We start from the raw sequence: 13487 nt of genomic DNA, 5'->3' as shown, positions 1-13487 counted from the left end.
GGATCATGCAAATGGTGGCAAGGTGGGGGGTCAACAGATCTAGTTGTAATTTCTACCACAGACCTGTCCTAGGGTACTATGAAGGCTGGTGGATTGGTTTCGAAAATAACTCCACAGTTTTGGGGTACGGCTGTTAACCATTTCCTACTCATTTTCCTTTTAAAAAAAGATGCATTATCCCTCAAAATAGGCTAAGTCTTTTGGCAATTTTCGTGCATCAAACAGAATTATCACTAAACACCGCCTATTGAAATTGAAAGTACATGATCTGAGCTACCTTTTCATGCCTTTTGTTTTGCCCCAGGTACATTTTAATGACAGGTACAGTACGTCCCAAAAACAATGCAATCTCAAATTTCAGTAAAAAGGCAATTTTAACTCTCCTTTAGCTCCAACACTGCAGTTTTTTAGGTGATGCCACTTCCAGGTAAGGAAGTCAGAATGCTGTTTTTTAATTTGCAAAAGAAAAAAATCCGGCCGCCCTCACGGTTTTCCGGTGAGGGGGTCGAGTCGCGCCCTTCTCACTGGTGCCCATTTTTTGCCCATTCCCTCAGATAACTGACGAAATACACATGCTTTCCAAATAAAATTACATTTTTAGATGTTAGTGAACCCCCCTCTCCCTTGCCCCTCCCACACACTCCCTCAAACAACCTAGAGGCCTTTATTACCCCTGTGGAGGCTTAGCGGTCTAGGCGGAAACGAACAACAGCAACGACAACAACAACAACAGTTACAGTTACAATGCATTGTGTACATGCACGTGTACATTGTGTGATAGTCTATTGAAAATGGAACCTGAAAAATCACAGTTGAAATGTGGATTTGCTGTCATATCCAAGGATATCGAGTGTGGTACTGACGCTTCATACCCCAATGACAAGAGTGTGATCCCCTTGAAACAATGTAAGAAGGACGTGCACTTCCATTTGATGCGTTGGATGTCCTCCAGGAAAGCCAGTCAAGTCAAAAGTGAATGGGAGCTCATAGCACTTCGTGCTGGCGTGTTTGATATGAGTTCTCCAGTTCTGGACACCACAATATGCCCGAACCACCGATACAAGTTGAGTTTATCATGGAATCAGCAAAGGAGATGCCAGCACCCACTTCATCAACCCTCTAAAACAAGTCGGAAGCCCAGAAAAGATGGTGGTTCAGTTCATCGAGTGATGTCTCGGGAAATATACATCAAGTGGGGAGTTTTTGTCCCAGTTGGCTCAGGTAAGGGATCAGTCTCAAAATCACTGAAGTAGAAAAGAAGCAGTAGGCCTGTAATGATACCCACTCTGACTAAACCTAACTTTGGTGCAAAACCAACTTGAGTGATAACGATTTACCACTTCACTTGTGTTCTTCCTAGAAAGTTGATTGGAGCCTTGGCTTGATGATCAGGAAGTCCCAGTTATGATTCCCTGCCAGTGCCACTGGAGGTGATGCTTCACTGCCGTACAAAATCAGCATGGCCGGTCGCATTATCAAAACAAGTCTGTCATCATCATCATGTCCTCACACTATTATATTGCACATCATATTATCATTACCCCCATAATCTGGTGCCTTTTCAGCTCTGTGTAAAGGATGTGAGGCTAAACATCGAGTATCTGTGGCAAATGTAGAACCAGAAGTAGAACCAGCACCCATGGATACAGAGGTGAGTTGAATGAAAAAAAAGGGGAGAAGATTCGGGGCAAGCCAAAGTGAATATTGGTTAATTCTGCCTGCAGCGACTGACTTACATGTAAGAAGGTCACTGATGAGAGAGGAGGGACTAAGCTGAAAACCTTGATGCCATTCTGGCTCTCATCTCCTTGGCAATGAGGGATTCTAAGCCAAACCTGATTCTCCATCAATATCTTTTTTCAGTCCGCTGTTGCCTCTTCCTCTGTTCAACCAGCCGACGCCTTAGAAAACCCAGCAGACGGGACAGAAGGGCAAATTTGATGGGTAATGTTGTTGCAACAGTATCATAAGGACTGCTGGTCAAGCGCTCTTGAGCTGGGAGAGAGAAATGATAAGAGGGTGGAGACAGATTTTCTGAAATGTTGGTCTTTGAGTCATGACTGGGCAGAATTAGCCCAGTGAAAGTTGTCAGCTACACATCAAGAATTCTTGATTTAGAATGAAAGGGTACGACTTTATTGGATGTACATTCATCAGGCTTGACCTGAGATTTTCCACGCCATTGATTGCAAATGCATTGTTCGCATTCTACAATACATCTCTCTTTTTCTAAAGAAAATACATGGTGAATTTCCTAAAACTGTTACATGCTGTGTTTTTGTCTCCCTTGACTAACATAACATGCAATATGAAGAACATCCAGATTTGATGTTCTAGTATATCTAGCGGATGGTTCATCAGGTAAAATGCGGGGCTTGGTTAAAAAATGATTTTATAGCGATATCTTGGGATAAATTTGAACTTTGGCTTTCAGTAAACAATTGTAAATGCCAAGATAGATTTTTAATGTCAGTATACTTAGTAGCGCTAATGTCAGTTTTGAACAACCAAGCCTGCTACTGGAAAGTGGGACTCTCTCCTGATACTATCCTGCACTTGGGCCTGACATGTAGTACCGTAAATGAGGTGTTACTAGTATTGGTCCCTCCCTAGTAGTGGTTAGTAGTGGTTTGGCTATTGTCTGCAAAATAGCCTTTTTGCTATGTATCATTATATTAGCTTGTAAATAAATCACCCATTTGTAAAAAAAAAGTGTCCCTGCTTCTAAGGTGGCAGCACTGTCCTCTGCAGACAGGTACAAGTGTAGCATGTGGAAAGTTGTGATCTCTCCTAAGGGACTGGACAGTACCGTAACTCAGTTCATGAAAAACTTCTCCATTCCAGTACATGTATATGTACAATTTAGCCAATGCTAGAGCAACTCCAGGAGAACATTTCACCGCCAACCAAGGAGCTAAAAACTTCCAATAGCAGTACTCGGACGGTGCAGCCAACTGCAGGGTTGTCCTCATCAAACAGTAATTACAGTAGGAACTGCACCTTTGGTCAATTGGCTCCTTAGCAATGGAAGGTGTTACTAGTATGTGAAATGAGCACTTCTGCAAGGTTCTTAGGAACAGGATGATCCCTGCATGGGTTGATAAAGATGTATTAGTAGGTCATACCACATGCCCTTCAGGTGCCTTAGCCAGGGGGGGGGGGGGGGTCCAACCCTTACAACATGCTCTGGCAACATGGCACAGGCTAATGAATGGGTCAACATTAGCATCCTCACCAACAGGTGGGTTTCTTTAGGTTTTCGGACTGTAAGAAGGCCTACATGTAGCTTATTCAATTACGTTGCCATCAGGTAGGCCAAGGCCGAAATGTTATTTGAAATTCAAATCAGCATTTCAGGACCTATGGGGCCCAATTCCCCAAAGGGCTTTCATCAAGGGCAAATTTGTAGTGATGAGCTTGTTCTTTTTTTGGGGGAAAAATGCAAGTGGAGTTATTTACCGGTAGGCCTACTTAAAATAGGTTAGTAGGCCTAGGCATGGGGGGGGGGGGGGGGGGGTGTGATCATGGTGGTTGACAGTAACAACTAATCCTCATGGCCAGCACCAAGCATAAATTATGTGTTCATTATGCATTTATTTTATAATTCATCAAGTGTACACAAGGTGGCAGCACTAGCCAATGAGTGTCATTTTGGTGGAAAATAGCACTTTTTCCTTGGTTTATCCTGGGAAAACAGTAAAAGCGGCCGGAAATTTTATTTCTGATTTTGAAAGTAGGTATCATTACCTTTATCATGTGCAAGCCACAGCATTCAAAGACCTGCAGTGTTGGAGATATGAGCGTCGATAGAGAGCTCTTCCTAAGCACTGCCCCTAGGTATGCATAATTACTAGGCCTAGCACGACCAAAGTATGAAGTGTTACTCAATGACCTGTTGCAGAATGGAAGATCTCATCAAATACTTCCATCATACAAAGGGGGAAAATCCAGCTATTTTTTTTAGTCTCTGCAGGAGTGCCCAACATTGACCCAAAAATACACAAAAAATAGGGGGAAAAAAGCTAAAACAAGCCCCCTAACTAGGCCTGCCCCTAACTCGGTTGCTAGTGATTTTTGAGAGTCATCAATTGCTGTGTAATGATGTCTTAGTGGAAGGATCTTGCATACCTAATCTCGTTAAAAACGGTTGACCCCCACCTTGCCACCCTCTGCATGGTGGTATCATGGACTGACACTTAACTTGTCCCATCCGTCGAGGTGCCATATGTAATTCGGCCCTCGGGACAAACTTTATGCTAACGTTTCAAACGTCGTCGGCTTGTTTGGTCAGCAAAAGGTTATGCTCGTTGGAGACTTCAACCAAAACCTACTGAAAGACAACCCAGGTCACCTATCACTCCTCATAGACTCCCTCAACATGTTCCAACTAGTCAATGCTCCGACCCACTTCACTTCTCACAACCAATCCCTCATTGACCCAATAATTGTAGGTCAGCCCGACTTCTTCTCCGATGTAAACGTCCTCCCTCAGGGCATCAGCGACCACTGTCCCGTGGTAGTCGACATACTCCAAACCAACCCCAAAGCAGCATTCAAGCGCCCGATCTGGCAGTTCAGCAAGGCAAACTGGAATGACCTCAAACAAGAAATGTCAAGCGTGGATTGGGACAACCTTCTACACACGGCCAACCTCAATGTAGCGGTAGAAGTCTTCACCACCACCCTACTTGAGACAAGTAAAAGATTCATCCCCTTCCAGCGGATCAAATTCTCTTCAAACGATAAGAACTGGATAACCGCCGAGATCAAAATAGAAATCAACAAAAGAAACAAGCTCTTTGGAAAAGCAAAGAAATCCGGTTCTAACATCGATTATGATATTTTCAAAAAACAACGAAACCACGTTATCTCACTGATCAAGAAGGCAAAGGATTCCCACCTTTCGTCGATAACGGACAAATTGAAAAATGGAAGAAAGGATAAAGACTGGTGGAAACTCGCCAAAAGCATCTGTGGTCAAAGCAAAAACAACACAACTCCTTCACTAATGCAGCAGTCAATGTGAACTCTGTCCCCCCCCCCCCCCCCTGTTCAGGCGATCGACACTTCATCACCATATCACAGGACTATGTACGTCCAGGATTCGACAATATATCCCACAACGTGTCCCGATCATTCACCAGGAAACCACCTAGCTCCAATTCTGTGGTACAGGGTTCGACTCCATAGCACTCCAGGAATTGTGATGAACGTCAGGAATTCACTTCGATTCAAAGGATTATGTTCATCCAATCCATCACATTCTAAAACTAATAAAAACCATTACTTAAGCTTCAATTTATTCAAAACAACCTTTATTTCAAAAATATGAATCACTAATCACTAGTTCAACAAACACAGACGGTTGACAGCTGTGGCAGGTTACTTATGACACATACTGTAGTTCAAGTTTTTTAGTATGCACACTGTAGGCCTACATTCGCTACGCATGATGTACTGGGCGTGTATACTAGTGTCTATACTAGTATAGTATGTAACATATTACACACGACACGTGGCGCGGTATCCGGCCATTCCGCAGGACAATTGGATTGGGCTTTGTGAAACTGCGAAGTTCATCACTTGGACAGATAGAACTAAAAAATCAGTCGCTCTCCCGTGCAACAATAATGATAATAGTTACATACTTCTCTGTTTTTTTAACTTCCTGTAGCTGCCGATCGCGATCCATTTCCATTTCTGACATGTCGATGTCTGTCATGCTGCACGCAGAATGAACTGAGTGGGCCAGTATTTTTCGGGCGCCGTTTCGGGCTCCCCGTTTCGTACTTCGCCAAAATATCGATACAAATTCCTACGATCGCCAGAAAATCGCCGGTCGTACTATTCCGGTAACCTCAAGGCATCGACGATGTATCATCATATCGTTTTTGACTGAGCGCCAGAAAATAGTCGGTATGAATTATTCTAATACACCGGACATCGCCGTCAGTTCGGCGACGATGTTGCGTCGATGTCTGAACAAGGGGGGTACAGAGTTAGCATTGACTGCTGCATAAATGTCAATGGTTTATCCGTGGACGACCCTACAACCAAGGCCAACATCCTCAACGCTCACTTTGCCAAAATCTGCAACGTAGATGAGACAAACATACCCGCCCAAGGAGAACTCCCAAACCTCACCAACAACGAGCTCAACGACATCATAATCACAGAGCAGGATATCGCCGATCAAATCGCCATCATGGACACTAACAAGGCCATCGGCCCAGACGGCATCAGCCCTCGCATAGTTCATTCATTGACGCTCCAATTGACCAAACCGCTCCACATCCTTTTCAACAGATCCCTGAATGAAAACATATTCCCAGAAACATGGAAAAAAGCAAACATTACCCCCATATTCAAGAAAGGTGACAGGCATGATAAATCCAACTACAGACCCATTTCCCTCCTCAGTGTCATAGGAAAACTTTTCGAAAAAATTGTCCACAGAAATGTCTACAACCATCTCCGTTTGCTCATTTCGAAGAACCAATCTGGATTCCTGGCTAACCACTCTGCAGTTACCCAACTCCTTGAAATAAACCATCAAATACTAATGGACCTCGACGAACAGAAGGAAGTTTTCTCACTATTCTGTGACATTTCCAAAGCTTTTGACAAGACTTCTCATAAAGGCATCGCATCGAAACTTTACCAGTTTGGCATCAGAGGAAACCTGCTATCATGGTTCAAGAGCTACCTCCAAGACAGGCAACAACGGGTTGTAATCAACGGAAAATCCTCAGAGTGGCTTCGAGTCAACGCTGGCGTCCCCCAAGGATCTATCCTAGGCCCACTGATGTTCCTGGTCTACATAAACGACGTCACGGAGGAAACCAACGGCAGAACGAGACTGTTTGCCGACGACACTTCAAACGCATTCGCATCACGAAACCTCATAGCATGCACGCCCGAAATCCAGCAGGATATAAACAAACTTTACGCATGGGCAATGAAATGGGCCATCACCTACAACGCAACAAAAACGCTGTATCTGATTACGAGCAGGCAGAGACAACCCTCTGTTATCCACTGTCATCTCAACAACGTCGCAATTGATCAAGCCAAGTCACACAAGCACCTCGGATTAACTTTCAACGACAAAGGAACCTGGGAAGACCATATCCAGTCTATCGTTACGACCGCAAACCGCAGACTTGGCATACTACAAAACATCAAATACAAAACGGATAAACAAACTTTACTAACGCTCTACAAGACATTTGTCAGAGGCAAGCTCGAATACGCAGACGAAGTATGGGACGGACTCCCCCTGAACTTAGCAGCAAAACTGGAAAAAACTCAAATTAATGCAATGCGATGTATAACAGGATTAACAATCAGCTCTCACCACCGCGACCTTTACAGAGAATCTGGCCTTCTACCACTCGAAAAGCGCAGGAAATTCCATCGCCTCGTAATGTTCTACAAAATTTTAAACGGACTTGCACCAACCTACCTCAAAGACCTCATCCCAGAACTAACCGTCGATAGTCACTACCATAACACACGTTTAGCTACAAACAACAATATAACACCTTTCCTTTGCCGCACAAATAGCCTCTACTCAAGCTTCTTCCCTTCTACAATCCGTGACTGGAATGCTCTCGACCTTTCTATACGTGCGAAACCAACTCTAAACTCTTACAAATATTCCCTAACCAAACTGCCAGAATTCTCTATCAAACCAATCCCCTCCTGGCTAGACATCGGCCCTCGCCCACTTAACATCATTCTCACACGTATGCGAAACAACTGCAGCGGACTAACATCTGACCTATACCTAAACCACGTTTCGGAAAACCCCACTTGCCTCATGTGCCCAATGCATGTTCCAGAAACCTCTTCACACTTTCTTCTCGACTGTCCTAAGTACGAAAACCAACGCAACTCCCTAATCGCCAATACCCTTCAAATAACACACATCCATAATGCAACTCTAAACTCAAACATCCTTCTCAACGGCCATCCATCTTTTTCCAACCTCGAAAATGCTCTCCTTATCAAATCAACCCTAAAATTCATTTCATCCACAAATCGTTTTCCAATCCAACTCAAAGAAAAATATCTGACCCCCCCCCCTCTTTTCCGTTTCCGCCAACCCCAAACTCGTATGATCATTCCTAACTCTTGCACCCCCGCCCCCTGCACTTTCCAAACTATCTATCCTTTTTTTTTCTCTTTTTTGCGAAATTTACTACATTTCAACTTCACATGTTTCTCAATTATATATTCTGTATATCTCTTCAAATTATCTTTAAAAAACTGATGTCACTATTCGTATCTTCATAAACTTATGTAACTATTTGCATATATTTATATTTTGCAGTAGTTTAAGCCTTCGGCTTTTAACTGTAAAATACATGTACAATATAAACCGAATAAACTCTTTGTAAAAAAAAAAAAAAATGACGTCGGGTCTGCCATGCGGGACATGCTCGTTCTGAGATTTGCGTATATAATGTGTATTCCACAGTTTCATGATATCGTGTAATTCCGCACTGAGAAGTGGCATATAGCAGAATTTACAACATTCAATGTGCAGTTCATTTGTAATGTCAGTGATACCAATTTCATTCAATTCTTTGAAATGTGATGTCCAGAAATACATCCCCTGTTGGCCAAATTTGCTCCACCAGCTCTCAATACGCTGATTAGCAGTCGACCTTCCGTACATGAATGTAGTGTTATGTAACGCGCGATCATCATCATGTGCACTGCGTAGAAAGGTTTGCATTGTTTCAATGTGAACGTTTTCGGTGCCACGGTCTGCTCTCACTGCTCTTGGAACGCCTTTCATTTTTCCTGCTATGTCTGCAAAGTATCTACAAACAACAGACGGGTCGTTATTTGTCGAAGCTACCTGCAGCCAGATGATTCGTCTCGAGTAGCCGTCGATGCAGCCATGGACCGGGAACCCGTACGGCTTTAACTTGTCCCATCCGTCGAGGTGCCATATGTAATTCGGCCCTGGTACTTGATATAGTCGTCTGCGCAACCTGTGTCGTCGACGCATTTCAACTCCATCTGCGTCGAGATGAAGAAGTGTCAAACGGACAGTCTCCCTATCAGTAACTACATCATGAATCTTACGTAATCTCTCGTGCATTGACCTGTATCCTAAGTCACGACCAGAACCAGATAACTCTTGTTCCACTAACTGAACAACATTGTTAAAATCGGTATTGATATTACGCCGTCGAAGACCAAGCCTCCTCAAAATCCGGCTGAGCTGACGTAAACTTAAGCTCACGTCATGGTACAAAGCCAAAAATCGAATAATATCTGCATAACTGAAGCCGAAATTGAAGTAGATCTTAATAACAACATCCCTGTCGACTGTTGTGGCAGCATTTGAATGTAGCGGAAGATATTCAGCAGAGGCCATTTCACGAGATATCTTGAAACGGTAGCCATTCGAAATATCCGTGTGTCTGACCTTCACCTTAAAAACACATGTTGCTTACATGACGTCATATAGCGCGTCCAATCATCTTCTTGGCTGTAATTAATTACCACCGCGGTGGTAATTATTGTCACCGCGGTGGTAATCATTGTCACCGCGGTGGTAATTATTGTCACCGCGGTGGTAATCATTGTCACCGCGGTGGTAATCATTATCACCGCGGTGGTAATTATTGTCACTACCACCGCGGTGACAATATACGGGCCACCGTAGGCCACCGTACGATTCCGAAAATCGGTGCGTGGTCGTCAATTGTGCAGTCAGTTCGCGAATTCTAACCCTAAAAATGGCAAATCCGTGGGATACGCTACAGGTATGGTTATAAGCTGTACTTAGATTAATGCTAATCAATGCAAGGATCATGTTGATGCTATTTATCATACCTTTTGTTTGCTTGGAGGGTGATATTTTGAGTGTTTTGTCGATACTGATCACGGCTCGCAGTCGTCTGCTGGTCATGCAACACTCATGACAATACTGCATGTGTACCCAGAAGTATTAGGGTAGCAGGAAGGGTTGGGCGTTTGTGGTTTCTGAGTCTGAGGGGGTTGGTGTCTGTTGACTGTGCTTTAAGAGAGACTAGGCATGGCGCCAGTCTCTCTTAAAGCACAGTCAACAGGCATTTGGTCTCAGTATTTGGGTTTTGATTGCCATGACTGTACCCCTGTAAAAGTCAGAGGAGGAGAAGTTTAGAATGATGAAAGCATTGAAGAAGAAGAAATGTTATTATATATTGAGGAAAGCAAAATTTATTATGAGACTAGAAGGCAGTGTCCTGACTTGATTATTTTGAAAATGGCAGTCTGAACACATTAAAAGGTGGAACATGGCATTTTATCGACTTTGAAGTGTTCCGCAGTTAAAGGGAGACTATAGGCAGCAGCTAGGTAGGCAAGATAAAGTCATACAAATTTGCCAATAGGGGTCAGTCATATCTCTAGGCATGGCGCCAGTCTCTCTTAAAGCACAGTCAACAGGCATTTGGTCTTAGTATTTGGGTACAGAATCAAGGCAGAATCAAGGCAGCTCAGAGAGCAATGATTGAACGATGCTGTGGACAAGTCCAAGGATACTGCATCAGTCACGACCAACTTCTCATCAGAAAGCGTCACCACCAGCATATTCAATGTTCAGTTCCAACCTGTACCAGTCCAATGCACGCCTGTCATGGTCAGCAGTGGTCAGCTTAGCGCGATATGGAACATTCTTCTGAAACTCAAGCGAGGGAAGTCTGCTCATTAGCCTATCTCGCGCGCTGCTCCTTCTTGTCAAACATCGTAGTGAAATCGTGGTACAGTGGGGCGTCCTCGAGGATTGCAGCTGGTCGGACAGACGTGAGGTGGAATGTGGGCGGCTGCACTTCTTCGTTGATGTGCGATGGCAGATAGCACAGTTGTTGCGTTGCATGACAGCTGAAAGTGAATGTGATATCATAGAACTGAGGCGTTTGCAATGAGACTATAGGTGAGGTAGAAGCAAGGAGTGAAATGGGCCATCTTCCAGTGACTAATATACAGAGTAAGGGCACTGGGTATTGTTAGATTTAGCATTGAATGTATTCCTCGTACAAGCGTGAATAGTGTGGACATACATCGAGAGGTGAGAGACCCCTATTGACTACTTCTTGTAACTTTATCTTGGATATTATATTAGTATTGAACTTCTAGCCATGGATTATGAAGAAATTGAAGTTGTAGGCATGGAATATGAAAAATTATTCAACGTTGAAAGACATTATTCCATGAGGCTTTGCCGTGATCGCAAAGGACGCGACGCGATTGGTTCACATGCTAATGAGGTATGATAATGATAATTACCTCTATAATGCTACTTGGATAGCGACTGTGTCGTTGATTGCAACAGTGGTCTATGTCAATGTGTGCCTGTAATGTCAATGAAGTATGATGAGGTGATGACGATAGTGCAATTGACTAGGTGGCGCATTTTAGAATCAGCAGTGAGCACTGTGTGTAACATGGTGGAGGCAGCGGAGATAATAACTGTGTCGAAAGTATTGTTATAGGGCCTTCCCTAGGCCCATGGGGTTAAATTTACAATCCACGATTGAAAAGACGGAGTTTGATCGCATTCAACTATAAATCCATTGAACAGTTGTGTTCCTTGGCTTTAGTCAACCGATGACCTTTTGTTGGGCCATGATCGGGGATTGTAAACTGTAAATGTATTATGGACTGGGAGACGGGGGAAACACAAGTGAAATAGACCAAAACAAGTGATTTTGGGGCTTTGGTTTAGACGCATGCCCCACATGCGCCATGCGGGATTATGCGGGATTATACGGTTCATGTGAACTTGTTGACATCTACATGATCTAGTGCCGTTATTGGTCATGGTACATGGTTGGTAGGCCTAATCATCATGGCAATATGTTTCAGGAAAAGCTCGGAGTAAAATGAACTGCCGATGAATAATGATGTTGTTCATGTTTACCATGTTTACTATACATAGCCATAGGGTATGCACTGGCCAGTGTACTTTCTGCACGTCGTCATGGTCATGTACGTGATACCTTGCATATTTTGTTTTTTGAATGCGCATGCTTTTTGGGCAAAATCACTTGTACCAACACTAATGAATAATGTCTTCTTATCCCTATGACTCCATACACAGTGAGGGCATTGTCCCATTCTCATCAAATGGTAACTTATTGTACCGTATTAGGGTGGAAGTTGGGCAGCAGATACCTACCGCTGCACGCCTGTCATAATCAGCAGTGATGAGCTTAGCGCGATATGGAACATTCTTCAGAAACTCAAGCGAGGGAAGTCTGCTCATTAGCATATCTTGCGCACTGCTCCTTATTGTCAAACATCGTAGTGAAATCGTAATGGAAAACGTCTGGCTTTGCGCCAGACGTTGAGACTAATAAGTGAAGAACTAGTAGGTAAAGAACTTCTACTTGCGCGAGACTGCTCTGATAAAATTATCATTGCAGAGACTACGGTGACGTACACATATATTTTTTACAATCAAAAATGCCCTCAAAAGACGACATGGAATGATTATTTTATTGATATTTCCTACTATATACCTTCCAATTATCACTTTATACAAATAGATCGGCGTTAGGTCGCATGCTTTTCTTTCCTGGTGACACTATAAAGCAAAATAGTTGCAACCCCGTAAATGCGCTATAAGTCCAATAATAAGTGACGGTGACCCGTTATAAATGTTTCGCCAGCTTCGCTTTTTTGCCGCTACGCGGCGCGTTGGGCCCTTGCGTCAAGGAGGATACCGCGGTGACGTCACATCACGTGATCCCGACCCATATTACTGATCGCTTTGGCCAATCAGATTCAGTCTACTGACAGCAGCAGCACGGAACACATCACCACGTCTCACTGTCTGGTGTGCTCCTGCACACAAAAACACCAATAGACATGAAATATTGCAATACCAAGTATGGATTCTTCCTGTGTAAAATAATATTTACAGAGCAGATTAACTTCCACGAATAAAAAAGACGTTTGGCGTGGCCAAAGTGCGGAAATAATGTCTCCGCTAAAATACACTACGAAATATACTAGGCAATGCACTACGCAATATACAGTAGAGATGCAGTTGAGTTTGTTATTGTTTTGACTTAGAAGCCCGCCCATATCATAATATATTCATGTATTCATGAAGTATGAACTCATTTCTGTCCCATACAACTCTAAGAACAGTCAATTTCTCCTTAAATCATCACCGAAACCGCGATATCCGCAGGAAGATTTCGTTCTAGTGTCCGAAAATGCATGATCTTACGCTAACTCGACAAATAGAGGGGATCTATGGGGATCTATGCGAGTTTTAGGTCTTACAGGTCTCGAACTTGTAAAATCTGTAAACATGCCTCCAAATCCCATTATGATAATGAAGAGATTGCCCCATATCTGGGAGACTGTTTTAAACCATCGCTAATTTTGGAAGATCGGTGCCCGGCTATTTGGTTTAAAAAACCCTATTTTTCCCCATCAAAACAGCACTTTTCATTATTCAAATGATAGCTTAT

The 13487-nt window shown here is 43.3% G+C and overlaps 1 protein-coding gene and 1 long non-coding RNA gene across 2 annotated transcripts; one reads left to right on the top strand and one right to left on the bottom strand.

The window, feature by feature from the left end:
* Positions 1 to 225: 225 nt before the first annotated feature.
* On the top strand, positions 226 to 1971 carry LOC135491542 (uncharacterized). Its single transcript, XM_064777513.1, has 3 exons — positions 226 to 1221; positions 1566 to 1651; positions 1864 to 1971. Exons 1-3 carry the CDS (start codon positions 792 to 794, stop codon positions 1939 to 1941), a joined length of 594 nt encoding a protein of 197 aa, XP_064633583.1. The 5' UTR covers positions 226 to 791; the 3' UTR covers positions 1942 to 1971.
* An 8267-nt stretch (positions 1972 to 10238) lies between these two features.
* On the bottom strand, positions 10239 to 12212 carry LOC135490678 (uncharacterized). The gene is made up of 3 exons (XR_010447757.1): positions 12182 to 12212; positions 11290 to 11355; positions 10239 to 10884 (listed from the first exon to the last, which is right to left on the bottom strand). It is a non-coding gene; the product is annotated as an uncharacterized LOC135490678 (long non-coding RNA).
* Between the last annotated feature and the right edge of the window lie 1275 nt (positions 12213 to 13487).

Source organism: Lineus longissimus, chromosome 7, assembly GCF_910592395.1.
Source record: "Lineus longissimus chromosome 7, tnLinLong1.2, whole genome shotgun sequence".
In the NCBI taxonomy this organism is placed as follows: domain Eukaryota; kingdom Metazoa; phylum Nemertea; class Pilidiophora; order Heteronemertea; family Lineidae; genus Lineus; species Lineus longissimus.
Note: the sequence above shows the minus strand (reverse complement) of the source record. Positions and strands in the feature narration are given on the sequence as shown.

Excerpts from the sequence above, each read along its gene's own strand:
- LOC135491542 (XM_064777513.1), top strand. The coding sequence starts at position 792 with ATGGAACCTGAAAAATCACAGTTGAAATGTGGATTTGCTGTCATATCC. Across the intron at positions 1,222-1,565 it reads TTTTGTCCCAGTTGGCTCAG|CTCTGTGTAAAGGATGTGAG; the intron begins GTAAGGGATCAG and ends GTGCCTTTTCAG. Across the intron at positions 1,652-1,863 it reads CAGCACCCATGGATACAGAG|TCCGCTGTTGCCTCTTCCTC; the intron begins GTGAGTTGAATG and ends ATCTTTTTTCAG.